This window comes from Lepisosteus platostomus, chromosome 15 (assembly GCF_059453375.1).
Source record: "Lepisosteus platostomus isolate fLepPlt1 chromosome 15, fLepPlt1.hap1, whole genome shotgun sequence".
In the NCBI taxonomy this organism is placed as follows: domain Eukaryota; kingdom Metazoa; phylum Chordata; class Actinopteri; order Semionotiformes; family Lepisosteidae; genus Lepisosteus; species Lepisosteus platostomus.
In genome coordinates, this window is record NC_142625.1 from 24989441 (window position 1) to 25007395 (window position 17955).

The window sequence follows — 17955 nt, forward strand, 5'->3', positions numbered from 1 at the left end:
GGACGGGAGCTCAGACCTGGGACGGGAGCTCAGACCTGGGACGGGAGCTCAGACCTGGGACGGTTCTCAGGCCTGGGACGGGAGCTCAGACCTGGGACGGGAGACCTGGCCTGGGACGGGAGCTCAGGCCTGGGACGGGAGCTCAGGCCTGGGACGGTTCTCAGACCTGGGACGGGAGCTCAGGCCTGGGACGGGAGCTTAGGCCTGGGACGGGAGACCTGGCCTGGGACGGGAGCTCAGGCCTGGGACGGGAGCTCAGGCCTGGGAAGGTTCTCAGACCTGGGACGGGAGACCTGGCCTGGGACGGGAGCTCAGGCCTGGGACGGGAGCTCAGGCCTGGGACGGTTCTCAGACCTGGGACGGGAGCTCAGGCCTGGGACGGGAGACCTGGCCTGGGACGGGAGCTCAGGCCTGGGACAGGAGCTCAGACCTGGGACGGGAGCTTAGGCCCGGGACGGTTCTCAGGCCTGGGACGGGTTCTCAGACCTGGGACGGGAGCTCAGGCCTGGGACGGGAGACCTGGCAGGACGTGAGGTGTGTGTATTTTTCTCTCTTTCTCTCTGCCTGGGTATCCTCCCCCCCCTGAGCCCCCCCACCCCCAGGCTGTCCATATCTCTAAGCCTGCTGGGAAGGGAGCCCATCGCCACTTCCTGCCATTGTGAGCGTGGAGCCGTGCCCGGGGTGGGGGGGCCTAAACTGTGGCGTGGCTGTTTCTTGCCGTTGCCATGGATACAGAGAGCGAGCCACCCCCCCCCCCCTCCCCTTTGCCCTTTGCCCTTTGCCCCCTGTGGCCGGGGCGGAGGAAGGAGGGGGCTTCCTCTTGAGGGTGTGGCGCGGCAGGAATGGAGAGTCCGGTCACAAAATAAAGCCTCTTCCTCCGTCCCAGTGCTGCGATCTTCGCTGCTGGCTGCTCTCCCCCAGTGGCCTGCGAGGGGCAAAAAAAAAAAACTCATCAGTGGGAGACAAGCTTCGTCTCCGTCTCGTGTCACTCTGCGCTCCGAAGATGATTTCACACGGGAAAGCACATCCTGCATACACCTGGAGATGCTGCGTGCACGCGTGATGCAAGAAATAAAAAAAACAGATTCCACTTCTCCCCATGTTTATTTAAGTTATTTATAATTGTTTTTTTAAAAATGCTTCTTCTTTAAATTAAATCTCATGTTAACCCACTAAGCATTTGCACGCCGCCTGTTGCATCGCCCAGCACGTACCCCAGCACGTATGCGGCTGTCCGTTAAGAGCCGTTCGGGAAGGTGTTAACGAGAGGCCTGCAGGTGAGCAGAGCTGCCCAGCTGTGCTGGGGGGGTGCGGCTGTGTTTGCAGACAGGCTTATGTGACACTGACATCAGACAGGTTCCTGTGGGCGCTACACACCTGTCACCTGTTGCATCAGCTCCTGTTTTTCTCCATCTGCTGTCTCCTGGCTCTGTGGAGGACACAGGGAGTCACAGTGCAGCCCAGCGAAGGTTTGAAATGAGTTTTAGTTTGGCACAAAAAAGGCCATTCTCTGGAGAACACCCAGGAAGACACACACAGGGCATATGGGAATAATAATAATAATAATAATAATAATAATAATAATAATAATAATAATAATAATAATAATAATAATAATACATATACAGAATAATAATAATTGCCTACACTTATATAGTGCTTTTCTGGACACTCCACTCAAAGCGCTTTACAGGTAATGGGGATCCCCTCCACCACCACCAGTGTGCAGCCCCACCTGGATCATGTGACAGCAGCCAGCGTGCGCCAGTATGCTCCCCACACATCAGCTCTCAGTGGGGAGGAGAACAGACTGATGAAGCCAGTTCGTAGATGGGGATTGTTAGGAGGCCATGATTGGTGAAGGCCAGGGTGAAATTTGACCAGGACACCAGGGGTAACACCCCTGCTTCCACACATAGCCATTACTGATGAGGTGATCAGGCCAGGCCAGTATGGAACCCAGGTACAGTTAGGTTCTACAGATTCTTCGTGTTTCCAGGAGACACTCTGGGGCTCCGGAGTTATTCCTGACCTGCAACAGTGTGGGTCCCGGGACGCCTCTCTCTCTCCTGAGGGAAGACACAAGCGGATTCCCAGCAGAAAGCTGCTGGAAACATCTCCTGGCTTGGATGCTGACATGTGCGGTTAAGCTGGATTCTTTTGAAAGTACTTAAGGCTCTGGCAAGCACTTACTGTACCTGACAAGCCCTCTGTGCATCTGCCATGAGTGAATCTCATCACACTTTCGGCATGGCACATGTGTGTCTGATTGTACGTGTTTGTGTGTTTGTGTGTTTGTGCACTGCTTACTTGCGCTCTCTGCAGCTCTGTTGGCTTCTGGAGAAGCGCTTTTTCAATCACTCTGTTTATTAATACCTTTCGGTCTGAGAATGATCTACTGTAGCCACTACACATAAATTGTACATGAAAGACAAATACATAAAACATACACATCATGAAATTAAAAGAAATAATTAAGTTAGGTATTGAAGACCACTGCGAAAATGTAAGTCTCGAGGCAAGATTTTAAAACTTCAGCTTTTGTATGGAAGGAGCTTATTGCAAGGAAGGGCACTGCACTAGATCGTGTTTTCAAACTCGTTAAACCCTCATGTACAAATATGACAAAAATAGCACCGTTTAAACAAGAAAAAACCGAATGAAACCAAAACCTTTAGAATGAAAAGGTCAAAAAACCCACCTCTTCCTGCACCAGTCTCACATTCTGGTGCTCAGTAAGACAGGAAATATCGGAAGAAAGTCCATTTGATGATTAGAAATAAAACATGTCCGTATCTCAGTGTTTGCATCTATTTATGCACGCAATTGCGCGATGTTTTTTTTCTTAAATAGAAACCTGTTATGTGTTCTCTGCAGGGACGTAAAGTACAGTAATACTGCGAAACATCAAGAAATATATTTTGTGCAAAGAAATTTATTTTCGCCCTGAAATGGGAAGAAAATGGGGACCGTAAGTTTATATTTCCTCCCCTCTCTCCCACCCTGCCAGAGTGAATCACGCCTCGCGTACAGCATGTAGGACTGCCCAGAGAACAGGCCAGGACAGGCCAACACCTACACACCAGCCTGTACCAGCGTCTGCACGAATCCTTCTGCGAGCGCAGAGGAACAGCAGAGCTTCTTGCACCTCTGGCTGTGTGTGGTCTGCGCCTTTAACAGTGAACGGAACGAACAGGGGCTGCCATTACACCTCCTTATGCAAGAGACACAATGACTGTTATTGAAGCGGTAGAGTATGCCAGTGTTAGTAGTTATTTTAAGGCTGCTGTTGTGCCACTGATTCATAAGCAACATCCAGCCCTGGGATTAAGCCTGACCTCAGTGTATCACGTAGTGGGATGAGAGGCAGGCAGGCATGCCCTCACACAAACTTGCAGAGGAAATATCTAAGCAGCCTTGACCAGCAAGGCTAAACAGATGTACAACTGTAAACAGGAAGGGGGGCTTTTTATATCATTGGAAATGGCATCAGAAATCCTTGAGAGGCACACCAGAGTCGAAGCACAAACTGCAGGTCACAGACTCCTGTTGTGCCCGACAGGAGCGTGACAAGCTGTCCGTGCCGGGCGAATCCGAGCGGAAGCGATCTTTTCCGTGGGCTCCAGGACAAACCTCCCTGGGATTCACCCTCTTCGACTGAGGGTGCCGGGATGCTGGTCGATCGTTTCCACTGTAATAAAGGTTTTAAATCAGCGTGCTACCGCAATGAAAAAAAAAATATGGGGGGAGGTATTTTAGCAAAAGCATTGTTTAAATGTTGGTGAACTGTCGTCTGGTTCAGGGCTTAGGTTTAATCCTTCCAGTTGTTTCAGTGCTGGGAAGCGTCACAGTGTGAAAAATCCTTTGTGCATTAACGGTAACATCCCATCGCAACTCACCTTTCACACTTGAAAGGCTGGTTAAGACGCCACCTGAGTCTTAACTTACAGGCGGTCTAAGTATGTAATTAACTGCATAATTAAAATACATCTAAATGGATTCCACGGTGTTTCAGAGGTTGCTTTAGCATTGATTATGTAAATGTCCCTGAAGACCATCAGAAAAGTCCTGCGTTTGCCTAACTGTAAGTATAAGGTTGGAACAGAAACCCAGCCCTCATGGGTCCGATCCTCAGAACAGACACCTCTCGTTTAGGAGGGTTTGTTAGTTTTTTAAAGATTTGAATGCTGCTTTGTTCACATTTCAACTTGTTTCAGTTACAATTTATTTTATATATATAATTTTATATAGTTATTTTACTAGAGCTGCTTATCTGTAAAATGTGAGTTATTGGCCATTTCCTTTTTATGATTGAAAACGTAAAACCGGTTAGAACATATCTCCAATCTTACTGGAAATCTAATTTTAATGCAAATCCTGACCTACGCCCAGCCATTAATACAGTCCAGGCCACATGCTATCTAAAACCTAAAACCAAACAAAATCCTTATATGATTCCTTATATTTATAATTTTTTAACAAAACGGACGTGTAATTTGTAAAAGTAATTCAAATGATCTAAATGTTCTCTTACATTTTCTATAACGTCGCAATTCACTCTTTTAACAAGAATGAATCTAGATGTTTAAAAGGTACTACCGTATTTACGTTTTTAAAACAATACTCGTTACTCCTGTAAAATGCAATATCGTGAAGAGAGGCGAACTGATGGAGTTTCAGAGTTTAAAAACTCGATTAAACTCATAACACCGACACAAGGAATTCGGATCGTTGCAGTCGCCGTGCGCCACCCGGACGTATTTTGAAGTCACACGTCCAAGATGGCGGCGCCCGCAGCGGCTAAAATCTTCTCCTTTCAAGATTACCGGGCGGTGCCAGACCCGGTTCTAGAAGTCATCCCCGAATGCCTGCAGCCGTCGCCGGTTCCGATCGTCATAGACAACGGCTCTTTCCAGACGCGGGCCGGCTGGGCCGGCGCCGGGGACGAGTTTTCCGCTCCTCGGCTCCAGTTCAAGTCCGTGGCGGCGCGCAGCCGCGGGGCGGCCCGCAGCGAGACCCAGATCGGCAACGACATCCCGAACCTGGAGCCGCTGCGGTGGCTGCTGAAGAGCCAGTTCGACCGCAACGTCGTGGTCAACTTTGAAATCCAGGAGCTCATGTTCGACTACATCTTCATGCACCTGGGAATCGCCACCGAAGTGAGCCCGGCCGTTTGTCTTTCTTCATAATTCATAAGTGTCATAAGTGTATGCTTTGTTGGTTAAACCACACAGAAACAAACGACTGCCTTCTGTCTTCTACTTGGCCCTAGTATTAGTTTTCATATTCCTTATTAGGACATGACGGTCCGACTGTGTTGGCTCGGGAGCACATATGGGTCGCACTGTATCTCGGTTTGCTGGGCACGGAGTTGCACAGTAACAGCATCCTCAATCTTATAACTGTAGCTGACACGTCTTGCGACTTATTACATTTCCAAACGGAAAGCTCAGAATACTAAAACGATGCTTGCAAAACAATTTTTCACGTCAAATATTAGACAGAGCCCTTTTCATCCACGTTTTGTGTTTTGTGTTTTTTTTTTGGTGCAGCTGCAGTGCAGTTGTGTTTTTCAGTCATGTGGTTTAATAATGTTGGCTTGCAAGGTGCCTGGTCCCCCCCAGAACCCTCCTTTCCCCTGCAAACCGTTCTGAGACGACCAGGCCGAAATAAGGATCTGTGCGAGAGTGTACCGGGTGTTTGTCGCTGTCCCGGCAGGGTTGTGTGGAGCACCCCGTCGTGCTGACCGAGGCGCCTTGCAACCCCCTTCACTGTCGGCAGATGATGTCCGAGCTGCTGTTCGAGTGCTACGGCGTCCCGCGGGTGTCGTACGGGGTGGACAGCCTCTACAGCTTCTACTACAACAACGTCCAGCGCAGCCTCTCTGCCCCGCACACCGGCATCGTGATCTCCTCCGGCTACCACTGCTCGCACATCCTCCCAGTCATCAACGGCAGGTAATAATAATAATAATAATAATAATAATAATAATTGCTTACACTTATATAGCGCTTTTTCTGGACACTCCACTCAAAGCGCTTTACAGGTAATGGGGACTCCCCTCCACCACCACCAATGTGCAGCATCAACCTGGATGATGCGACGGCAGCCATAGTGCGCCAGAACGCTCACCACACATCAGCTATCAGTGGGGAGGAGAGCAGAGTGATGAAGCCAATTCACAGAGGGGGATTGTTAGGAGGCCATGATTCATAACAGCCGATGGGGAAATTTGGCCAGGATGCCGGGGCATACTGGGGCATTAGGACCCACATGGACCGCAGGGTGAGCGCCCCCTGCTGGCCCCACTAACACCTCTTCCAGCAGGAACCTTAGTTTTTCCCAGGAGGTCTCCCATCCAGGTACTGACCAGGCTCACACCTGCTGAGCTTCAGTGGGCTGCCAGTTGTGAGTTGCAGGGTGATATGGCTGCTGGCATAGGTAAGACCCAGGGGCCGCGCTCTCTCCCCTGCGGCTTGAGGATCTCTCTTCCGTGTGGAAGAGCCCCTCGCTCCTGGTCCTCCCGGGGATTGTGAAGCAACAGGGACTTCTAGTACTCTCAGTGCCCCAGTTGATGTATCGATCATTTGATTCAGTCGCTCTTCATTGCTAGAGGTTTCAGCTGTGGTGACATTGAGGGGTTTGCTCCAGATGAACTCGGGGCTCTAGAGAGACAGAACCCTGAAGACCACGATGTGCGGGTTGGACTCGTCTCATTTGAGGTCTTTCTGACGTTCTGAGTTCTCTAGAAATAAATCTTCAGGGCAGTGAGTCTCTAGGAGCAGGAGTCTTAGTCTAGATGTTCTCGGACTGTAATAGGTAACACTGGTTCTTGGATGACGGGGTTCCTGCAGGGTTTAAAGATACTTCTTAATTAACAGCAGGAAAACATGGCTCTTTTCTGTTCCTTTAGGGCATGGAACACACTTCTTTTTTGAAGTATGATCCTAGCCGGTCTCTTCAGGTGTGATTAACAGTTTTAATTTGTGTGCTGTTTTCTCTACAACTAACCACTGTCAAAGGAGAGCCTCGGTTTTTGTTTTCACCTGGCTGGTCGTGATGGCGATGTTTATTTTCCACACTCTCTCTCTCCAGATGGTTAAGTTAATTAAAAGCCTGATTGTCAACACATGCACCTACAGTAGGTGTAAAATAGTTTGCTTTTAATAGTATTTTCTAAATTGCAGAAAAAAATGATAATTTTCTTGATTGACTTGTGCTGTCAAAGTAAATCCGGTGTCTCCAGTCCATGTGCAGGAGGTGAGGTGTGTCTGCGTGTTGTCTAGTGTTGTCTTAGAGCAGCAGCACCTGAGAAAATGCGACAAATTGATCCAATTAAGTCATTAAGGAGTGGATTTAGGTGGTTGGCAGCAGACATGGAGTAAAAACCTGATGAGGCACTGGCTCAACGGGCTCGGAGACCCCATACGTGCGTCCCGAGGTGATACGAGAGCACAGCGTGTGTTTTTTTTCCTCTCGCAGGCTTGACGCCCGGAACTGCAAGCGCGTCAACATGGGGGGCAGCCATGCAGCCTCGTACCTGCAGCGCCTCCTGCAGCTCAAGTACCCCGGTCACCTGGCGGCCATCACCCTGAGCCGCATGGAGGAGCTGCTCCACGAGCACAGCTACACCGCCCTTGACTACCAGGAAGGTCAGAGCCCAGGAGCGGAGCCGGGGACCCTGGTGCAGCCACTCGCGGTCTTTAATTGTTTAATTCATCCTCAGCAGGGGGTTGGTTAAGCCATTAATCGTCTGTTCATTGACAAAAGATCAGTCGCACAAGGAAATGGAAAGGAATTGGCTGAAGTTGCTTGCTCTTGTGCTAGGGATGGCACTATTAATGCAATCCTCCGCAGGTAACACAATGAATAACCAGGGCTTTGCGGGAACATGACTAGAGCCTTGTGGTGTTGTATTAGTTGGTCAAGACGAGCATAAACGTAGCACAGAAATAAATGCTCCTGCCCCTGCCATGAGCTTTGCTCAGCCTGCTCTGCTGCTTCCCCTGTAGAACTGGAGCGGTGGCGCTGCGCCGATTTCTACGAGAGGGAGGTCCACCGGATACAGCTGCCCTTCTCCTCGAAGGTGGCGGGCGGCACGCTGAGCGCGGAGGAGCGCCAGGAGAGGCGCGCGCAGCAGCTGCGCCGCCTGCAGGAGCTCAACACCCGGCGGCGCGAGGAGAAGCTGCAGCAGGATCAGGAGCGGCTCGAGAGGCTGCTGGCCGTGCAGGTACTGAGCCTGCCCCAGCGCGTCACTGATGCACGTTGACGATCGGTACCAGCCACTCCTGCAGACTACAGCCTGCACAACACTACACCCTACATACCTGCAAAGTCCACTCCAGCAGCACGGGAGCCGTATCTCTTGCTGATCGGCAGCTTTTATAACTGCCGGGCTTCTAGACCTGCAGCACGGCTTTTAATTTTTCTGCGTTCCTCCTCTCCAGGAGCTCCTAGAGGACGGTCTCCTGGACCAGTTCCACAAGGCCCTGGTGGAGCTCAACATGGACTCTGCAGAGGAGCTGCAGTCCTACATCAGCAAGCTCAGCCTGGCTGTGGAGCAGGGCCGGCAGCGCGCCCTGCAGGTGGAGGGGCCCGACAGCAAGCCGGAGGTGAGGACGGCTGTGCACGTGCTCCAGCTGCGCACGGCAGTGCAGTAAAATACAATCCAGCTGCGCACGGCAGGGCAGTGACACATGCTCCAGCTGCGCACGGCAGGGCAGTAAAATACAATCCAGCTGCGCACGGCAGGGCAGTGACACATGCCCCAGCTGCGCACGGCAGTGCAGTAAAATACAATCCAGCTGTGCACGGCAGGGCAGTGACACATGCTCCAGCTGCGCACGGCAGGGCAGTAAAATACAATCCAGCTGCGCACGGCAGGGCAGTGACACATGCCCCAGCTGCGCACGGCAGTGCAGTAAAATACAATCCAGCTGTGCACGGCAGGGCAGTGACACATGCCCCAGCTGCGCACGGCAGTGCAGTAAAATACAATCCAGCTGTGCACGGCAGGGCAGTGACACATGCTCCAGCTGCGCACGGCAGGGCAGTAAAATACAATCCAGCTGCGCACGGCAGGGCAGTGACACATGCCCCAGCTGCGCACGGCAGTGCAGTAAAATACAATCCAGCTGTGCACGGCAGGGCAGTGACACATGCTCCAGCTGCGCACGGCAGAGCAGTAAAATACAATCCAGATGCGCATGGCAGGGCAGTGACATATGCTCTAGCTGCGCATGGCAGGGCAGTGACACATGCTCCAGCTGCGCACGGCAGTGCAGTAAAATACAATCCAGCTGCGCATGGCAGGGCAGTGACACATGCTCCAGCTGTGCACAGCAGAGCAGTAAAATACAATCCAGCTGCGCACAGCAGGGCAGTGACACATGCTCCAGCTGCGCACGGCAGTGCAGTAAAATACAATCGAGCTGCGCATGGCAGAGCAGTGACATATGCTCCAGCTGCGCACGGCAGTGCAGTAAAATACAATCGAGCTGCGCATGGCAGGGCAGTGACATATGCTCCAGCTGCGCACGGCAGTGCAGTAAAATACAATCCAGCTGTGCACGGCAGGGCAGTGACACATGCTCCAGCTGCGCACGGCAGTGCAGTAAAATACAATCGAGCTGCGCACGGCAGGGCAGTGACACATGCTCCAGCTGCGCACGGCAGGGCAGTAAAATACAATCCAGCTGCGCACGGCAGGGCAGTGACATATGCTCTAGCTGCGCATGGCAGGGCAGTGACACATGCTCCAGCTGCGCACGGCAGAGCAGTAAAATACAATCCAGCTGCGCACGGCAGGGCAGTGACACATGCTCCAGCTGCGCACGGCAGAGCAGTAAAATACAATCCAGCTGCGCACGGCAGAGCAGTAAAATACAATCCAGCTGCGCACGGCAGGGCAGTGACACATGCTCCAGCTGCGCACGGCAGTGCAGTAAAATACAATCGAGCTGCGCATGGCAGGGCAGTGACACATACTCCAGCTGCGCTCAGCAGAGCAGTAAAATACAAGCTAGTTGCACACAGAGGAGAAAGAAATAAGTGTTTATGATAGTTTTCCAGAAGCAGGGTGGTCGCTTCTATCCAAGCAAACATGGGTTTATTCTTATCACTTAAGTACTTATTGCAACAAAGCTGAAGAACTTGGAAATATCCTCATGCCAAGTGTTACCACTGCAGAAGCCTCTCATCTAAAAGGAGTCATAAAATGAAGAAAAAAACGAATCCCCTGGTTCTGTATCTGTTGATGAGCATGATGCACTACCCACCTCAACCACAAGGTGGGGCCATATATCACTACACTATGGAGGGAGCATTACTGTCTGTTTTAATTTTAATGGGACGTTGTTCTTAAGATAGAAATAACCCCATTCCCCAGTGGGCATGTGGTTAAACTTATTGATAAAAAAGGCGCTTTATTTTAACGATACCCTTTCTTTTTTTTCATTGTTTTCGTAAAACTACCACCGTCTGAAGTGAAGCGCGTCTTCTGGTTTAAAAAGGCAGAACCAGCTGGAGTGTTACACGAGCTGGTGCACAGTGCCCCCTGCTGTCCGTGACCGAGCACTGCACCGCCTCTGTACCGGGTCTCTCAGCTGATGAACCCAGGCTCCTCTCCCTCGCCGGTCTCCACTGCTTCGGCTCACTTGCTGATTTGGTCTCATTGTTTCTGATTTTGTTTTTTTGAAGCCCCAGTGGTGACGAGCCTGAAACAGAAATTAGAAGTCATTATTCTGTGCACTAATCTGGGGATTCGATTTCATAAGAAACGTCATGCGCCTTGTTTTTTAAGACCCTTCATTCATCTTCAATAAAACGCCTTTTGAATTTTTTTCCAGTGGTGGGAACGCTGATCTAACCGTTAATAACCCTTGCGTTTTGGAAGTGAAATTCCCAAACCTGTGATTAGATGCAAGATGGAGATATTCCAACGAAGCAGGGTCTTGGGTCAATCAAGGCTTCAGTTATGCAGTGAAGGTGGGGTGGAATAAAGAGCACCAGGACCAGCACTGGGCACCACTGCCTTACAGGAAGGCCCTGGCGTGGCTCAGGTTGCTCAGCAGTGCGGGACGGTGCTTTAGGGCCCTTCAGAGTCGTTGTCGTGTTGGTGGAGTCCTGTACCTCTGTCCTGCAGACCCCTGAGCTGGAGCAGTCCATGGAGGAGGGGGACGGTGTGGCTGAGCTCGAACCCGAGTTCAATGAGGACCAGCCCGAAGCAGACAAGCCTGCTAATCCTGCACAGGTAATGAAACATTTTATGGGTATACATAGCATTTGTTCTAATTGACCTATGTGCTCAGTAGACATTTATTTGAGTATATTTTAGGGAGGGAGTTTATGAAGTATATATATATGTATTATATGTTTATAAGCCTTCATATATACTGTACATGTAATGACAGACATAAACACTTAACAAATGAGTATTGGAATTGATGGCATTAGTTGCATTTCAGTATATACAATGTATTTACAAACATTCTTTCCAGTCTTTGCTATCGATATTCAGAGACCCAGAGAAAAAGTTGAATTGAACCAGGACCAGAGGAAACCATGTGGAAGTGCTGTTAAAATCAAGAACGGGAGGCGCTTCTTTACACAAAGGGCTGTGGGATCCCGACCCAGCTGCACAGCCATGTTGTTGAAGCCAGTACCTTGGCTTCTTCCAAGAAGAAGTGTTGTGCCGCTGTGTTAATGAGGTCCTTGGTTTACTAAGCTGCTGTCTGCCAGACGGACCGAACGGCCTGCACTCCTTTGAATCTTTTCTTACGGTCTCACGTCTTCCTCCCACTCCTGCCTGCCCGCCAGCCTGTGTTTAACCTGGCAGAGTATCACCAGCTGTTCGTAGGCACGGAGAGGCTGCGTGTGCCGGAGATCCTGTTCCAGCCCTCCGTCATCGGGGAGGAGCAGATGGGCGTCATGGAGACCCTGCAGTACATCTTGGACAGGTGGGCAAGTGCATGCATCCTCCCCCCCCCCCCCCAGCAGCTCTCAGCGGCGGCCTGCCGCAGCCGCAGGGCTGCGTCGCACTGCGCTGCGAGCACACAAGCGTGTTCCTTTGTGCTGGCTCGGCGCAGCTCACAGGGGCTCTCCGGTGTGCCGGCTCCGTGTTACACACACACACACGCATGCACGCATGCTGGGCTGCAGACGCACAAGCCTTGCCTGCGTGCACAAACGCGCTGTCACATGCAGACTTGCAGCATTCAAGGTTTTTTTTCCCAAGGTTTTTGCTCCCAGCGGGGGAAAAAACTGTTCACAGGTCCCTGATTGTCCACCTAACGGGATGCAAACTAAGCAAATCGAAGGAAAATGCATGTTTTGCATCTTTACTGTACTGGGGAGATAGAGATGTAAGTGCAGTAGATATAGACATAGAAAAAGCAAAGTGTTACCATGGCTGCAAAGTCCTTCTGTCATCTTACTCTGATGACTTTGTAATTTTTTTTGAGCTCAGGGCTTTTGCTTGTCATGTATGGGGCAGGTGGTTCTGTGCTCTCTGGGGACTGGTGCTTTTTATGAGGGGTAGGAGGGAACAGGATCAACAAACCAACCGTGAGTCACTGTCATTAAGGAAGAGTAGCAGTCCTCTTAATGCACAGAATTACATTTATATAAACACAGATTTAAAGGGAAATGCAAATGAGATAAATATAAATTTAACAAACTTAAATACAAATTTAAATACAAAAAGCCAAACGAAGAGCCTGACGGCACGCCCCACCAAGCAGTGCCCTCACGTCGTCCTCAATCAGCTGTGGTGGTTTTTCGGGTGCAGGTACACCCCGGAGCAGCAGGGGGCGCTGGCGGGGAACGTGTTCCTGACGGGAGGCAACCTGCAGTACCCCGGGATGAAGGAGCGAGTGGAGAGGGAGCTGCTGGCGATCCGGCCCTTCCAGTCTCACTTCCAGGTACGGAACGGGGTCCCGGGGGGGGGGCTCCGGGGAGCGGCGTGCCGCGTGAGAGTTCGGGTCCTGGCAGGGCGTCAGGCCAGGGTTTCGCCCTCCCCAACATCCATCTGTTTTCTGGCCGCGTCTTCCCATCCAGGGAGTGAGCGGGGGGGCGGGAGCCTATCCCGGGAAGTAGGGTACACCCCGGACGGGAGGCCAGTCCATCGCAGGGCACACACGGACACACTCGCGCCAGGGCCGGTCTTCCCAGAAGCCAATTTACCTACCAGCACGCCCCCAGCGCGCGCAGCTGAATCGCCCTTTCATAGACGGGGTTACCCGCTCCGACTCCGCCCTATAGGGCGGTGAGAATAGCTGTGGCGAGAAGGTAGCGGCTGAGCGAAGTGGCGATGGGCTGAGGTGTCTTCACAGTGCCGTGTGGGTGGCTGGAATCGGAGCAGAAAGCAAGGGTGTCTTAAGCTCCCAACGGAGTTCCAGTTTAAGCAAGGCGCTGTCAGGTTTGTAATAACCGCAGCGAGTGTCTTCTCTGCCTCGGCCTCTCTAGGTGACCCTGGCATCGCGGCCGGCGCTGGACGGGTGGTACGGGGCCCGGGAGTGGGCCCTGCGCCATGCCGGAGGGGAAGAGGGCTGGGTGACCCGGAAGGACTACGAGGAGAAGGGCGGGGAGTACCTGAGCGAGCACTGCTGCTCCAACACCTTCATTCCCATCAGCGTCGCCAGGCCGCCGCCGCCGCCGCCCCGGGCTGTCGACCCGCCCCCGGCAACCGCCTCCGTCGCCGCGACAACGGTCGCCGCCGCCGCCCCTCCGGCCACAGCCTCGGCCCTGGTCTCCACTGCAGCGGCGGCCGCCGGCGCCCCGCCTGCGCAGCCGCGGGTTCTGGCATGACCACTCCCCCTCCGCAGCCATAACAAACTGACCGGTCAGGGCCGGGCCCCAAGGCCCCGGAAGCCAAGCGTCCAGCCTGCACTGCTGGCCCAGCCCTAGCAACCGCCTCCATCGCTGTGGCAACACAGGGAGCACAAGCCATCACAGCTGCTGTAAGAGAGAATAGTGCTGTAACAAGTCCCTCACCATTGACTGTGATCTACTAGGAAGTGGATGAAGGTGTTGGGAGCCATGTGATCTCTTGCTGGGTTAGGCCACTAGGCCACATTCCGCAGTGTGGCCCCGCATCTCGGTTTCAGTCCCAGCGTGCGTCGGGGAAATACTGACAGGGAGCCTGTGTGTCGAGACTGCAGGGGTGGGGAACCTACAGCCATTGTGGGATCCTTTGAGCTAAAGCACTATGGCAGCCCTGCCCCTTCCAGCACCTCTCTCAGTGACGCACCGCGCTGTAAAGGAAGACGGAAGGAACTTCTCTTTTTTTTGTGCTTTTAGTATTTTGCCATCTTGTAAATACGCTTCTGCAGTCTTACCTTAAGGTGAATGGTGCCGTTTTCCTTTGGAATTCTCAAGATCCAAGAAAATCCCTGAAGATGGGGTGGCTTGTCTGTTTATTAGGCTCACCCTCGCAGTGAATTGGCAACGTCTTTTCTCACAGATGCGGAAGGACGCCAATGGAAGCACAGGGATCAATATTCAGAAAAACAGGCGCCGGAGCGAGTTGATCTTCTCCTTGCCTCTCCCATTTATAACCACCCCGTTACCAGATTCATCAGGCTCTTCCTGATGAGTATCCCAGTGCTTATCGTAGACATACAGGACACAAGTGGGGCCACTGAGAGAGGGGCTATTGAGAACGTTCTGACCAACAGATTTCCCCCCCCCCTCATTTCTAAATGCCACCTCTGTGAATTGATGACAGATGTGAAGGCCCTGGCCCTTTCTCGAACCGAACGCCTCGATCAGCACCTCGGAGAGGGGCAGCCAGCGCTCTGCTCCTGTCTGTGCCGACGGGGACGATTTTAGTAAGCGGACCCCTGACGCCATCCTGAATCGATCCGCCGCATGGCCTGAGGAAGAATCGGCGTTTCCTAAGGGCAGCTGCGCGAGGGAGACGGCAGAAGGGGATTGGAGCCGTCGTTTTAATCAATCTGCAGGCTGTCGATTTCCCGGATCGATCAGTGCACGTCCCCTGCGAAGTGTTCACATGTCTTGAACAGAATCTATCTATTTTCCAGTGTTGGACTGGTCCACGATCCCAATAAAAAGTGATTTTTAGTTTTGCAAACCTCTTTGTTTCGGGCTGGTTTCTGTAAAGGAGAGGCAGGGAGAGGGATTGTGGGTCTTGGGTGTCTGAGAGGGTGCCAGTGCGGAGGCCGGGTGGGGAGGCAGTGCGATGCTGGTGGGGAGGTGAAGCTGTGTGCTCCTGGGCCGTCCCGTGCGCGGCCACCGCTCCTTCTGCAGTCCGAAGTGACGGCGCTGCAGCGTGTGCGATGGGCCCTGGGCGGCGCTCTCCTGCTCCCGGCCTGCCGCGCCGCCTTCCCACAAGCCCCTTGCCCCCTCTCCCTTGTCCGCCCGCTGCTCCTCTTCCCGTTGCGGCGGGTCGGACGTGGGTTCGAATGCGTCTGCAGTCCCCCGTCCCGATGGGTCCAAGATCGCATGCACGAGTCAAACACTCCCTCCCTTTTCCTTCCCTCCCCCTCGGCGGGCCGGGGGGGGGCGATCCGCAGCGCTCGCCCTGAGGGATAAGGTGAAGCCCTGTCGTGACACCACTTCGCCAGGCTTGGCAAGTGGCTCTGAGCCCTCCTCTGCACCCACGCTGGGTGCCTGGTGAAGCATGAGAGATGGGTGTTGATGAGAAGGACCCATCGGAAAGTGCCTTCTGCTCTCTGAGCAGCTGGGAGCTGTGCTGAAGGGCAGCGTGGAGTGGGGTTGGGGTGGAGACTGCTTTTAAAAAGAAATTCATGACATTTCTGGTGTGGAGGATTTTTTTTTCAGGTTTTAATAACTGTATACATGCTGCCTGCTCCGTACTGGAGAACACTGACCCCCCCCCATAACCTCTCGTTAATTATAAAAGATAATCCTCTCGTTATATTACTAGATAAAAACTGCTAACTGTAATGGATTGGAGAGGCGAGCCTGAAGAAGACTCCACAGCCGAAATGTTCTGCCGTGTTTCTTTACTGTACCTTCCTGCAGGGAGTGAGCCTTCCCTCGCTCAACTGCAGTGGGTTCCTGGTTTCAGAAGTAACTTCCCCAACACCCCTCTGCTAATGGGATGGTGTGAGGAAGGAGGTGGTGCAGCGGGAGGTTGGGGGCAGAGAGTGGGCTTTGTTACAGCTGTATAGGTGACAGGCTTGAGAGAACTCAGGAATGGTAAGACCCAAAGCCTGCTAGCCTCCTTGCAGAGGGGTTATTATTAACGAAGCTGTGTTTGTGGACAGTAGCTGCCCATTAGAATCCAGCTGCGTTTTGCAAAGCGAGGAAGTCGTGGCATTCTTAACATGATTTCCCAGGTTGCAGGTTAAAAATGAACAGTCCCTTAGTGAACAGCCTACAGTATAGTTTGTGCCTAACTTTAGAAAAATTGAATTTATATTTGGGTCAGGTGAGCTTCTCCGGCTGATATTAATGTGCTCTTGTATTTTGGTAGAATGTATTTGCCCTTCCAGTTGATCATGCCTCGTGTGTGTCTTACAAAGCAGTATTTGTCCTCAAATACAGTGAGTTATTTTGAAGGTTAGTCATGTGTGCGAAGAATGCTCAGTCAAGTGTGCCAGAACAGACGAGCGAAAGTTGATAGATGTATATTCCCCGTGGCCGGTTCCGTGGCGGTACTGAAATTCTGCCCTCCAGCGTGTGTAGCTGTTCCGCTCCACGCGGCGCATCTGTAATGATCGGTTTCTGTGAACGCAGCTCCTCACAAGTCTTCTTCACAGGCTGAGCCCGATCTGGAGCTGTCGCGGCGTTCGGAATAGAAAACGCTTTTGAAAAAAGGTGGATGATGTGACACCTACAGCACAGCGCCCTCCAACTTCCAGCATAACCCAAGGGAGAGAGGAGAGTCACTGCCGTTCAAACCCTGCCAGAGCTGAAACACAACAGAAGGGAGCAGATGTTGTTGTTTTTTTATGCGAGAGGGGAAATGAAGTAAAAACAAACAGCGTACGCTTTAAGTATGCCTTTATACCCCCTGCACGGTGGCAAGATGGAATACCATACAGCGTCTGAGCCTGTTATTTCATCTGGGTTCCATGTTTTTCTTGGGGGGGATAATAATGAAATCGCTCTCCTCCGCCTCCTCCTCTCTCCCCCACGTGGAAACGGCATTCCCGTCGCAGGCGAGATCGCTCAGGACGCCAGGACACCGCTGGCATTCCGGCGTTCCTAACGAGGCGCGCTGCCGTGGAGAGAGCTCCGCTATCCTGCAGTCCCCCGGTCTCTTCGTGCCTCGTCAGCCCGGGGGAAAAGGTGTCTAAACCAAAGGTGACTTTTTTTTTTTTTGCCGCGTTGTGGAAGGATCGATCCACGGCGCTGTGACGCATTCTTGAGAGGTCTCCCGCAGGACCGGCCCGTCGCTTTCCTTGGCTCTCCGTTGCCTTTCCCTGTCCCTCCAGGTCATGGCTGTTACATTTCCCCCCTCCCCCCTCTGCCTTTTGCAAAATTGCATTTTATCTTGTGACTCTGTTGACCTCCCACTCTCCATAGGAGGACCAGGAGTTTACGTTGTTTTCTGAAATAACATGCAATCCTAAATCCTTTAAAAAAAAACATTTTATACTGAGCTGTGTCCCAGACCTAACATTATTTTCCCCTTGCGGATTTCTCTACATCAGGTCTTCAGTCCAGCGGGCCCACTATGAGTTTGTGTCTGTTGTGTGCTTAGTGTCCTCACATCTCTGTATAGTAACATTTACATCCATCAGGCGAGCTAAGGCAGATTCACCTTATTTTCTCGGTTGCTTTCATTGCAATCATGTAGCAAAGCAGCGAATCTGCGCCTGCAAACCCCCTCTTCAGCGGACCAGACGGCGAAGTGGAGAACTGTTTCACTGGTTGAACTGGGGGGTCTGTAAAGAGACGCGGGACCCCCCAGGTGATCTCGCTGTCCAGCCACTTCTCTTTCTCTTCCCCTCATTTCTCTTGCGT

At 52.2% G+C, this 17955-nt stretch overlaps 1 protein-coding gene across 1 annotated transcript; it reads left to right on the forward strand.

Annotated features, from left to right (window-relative positions):
* The first annotated feature begins 4751 nt into the window (after window positions 1-4751).
* On the forward strand, window positions 4752-15091 carry actr5 (actin related protein 5). The gene is made up of 9 exons (XM_088607479.1): window positions 4752-5159; window positions 5719-5957; window positions 7483-7652; window positions 8013-8230; window positions 8448-8612; window positions 11144-11251; window positions 11818-11957; window positions 12788-12920; window positions 13465-15091. The coding sequence occupies exons 1-9, from the start codon at window positions 4782-4784 to the stop codon at window positions 13804-13806; spliced, it is 1893 nt and encodes a 630-aa protein (XP_088463605.1). The 5' UTR covers window positions 4752-4781; the 3' UTR covers window positions 13807-15091.
* Window positions 15092-17955: the final 2864 nt, after the last annotated feature.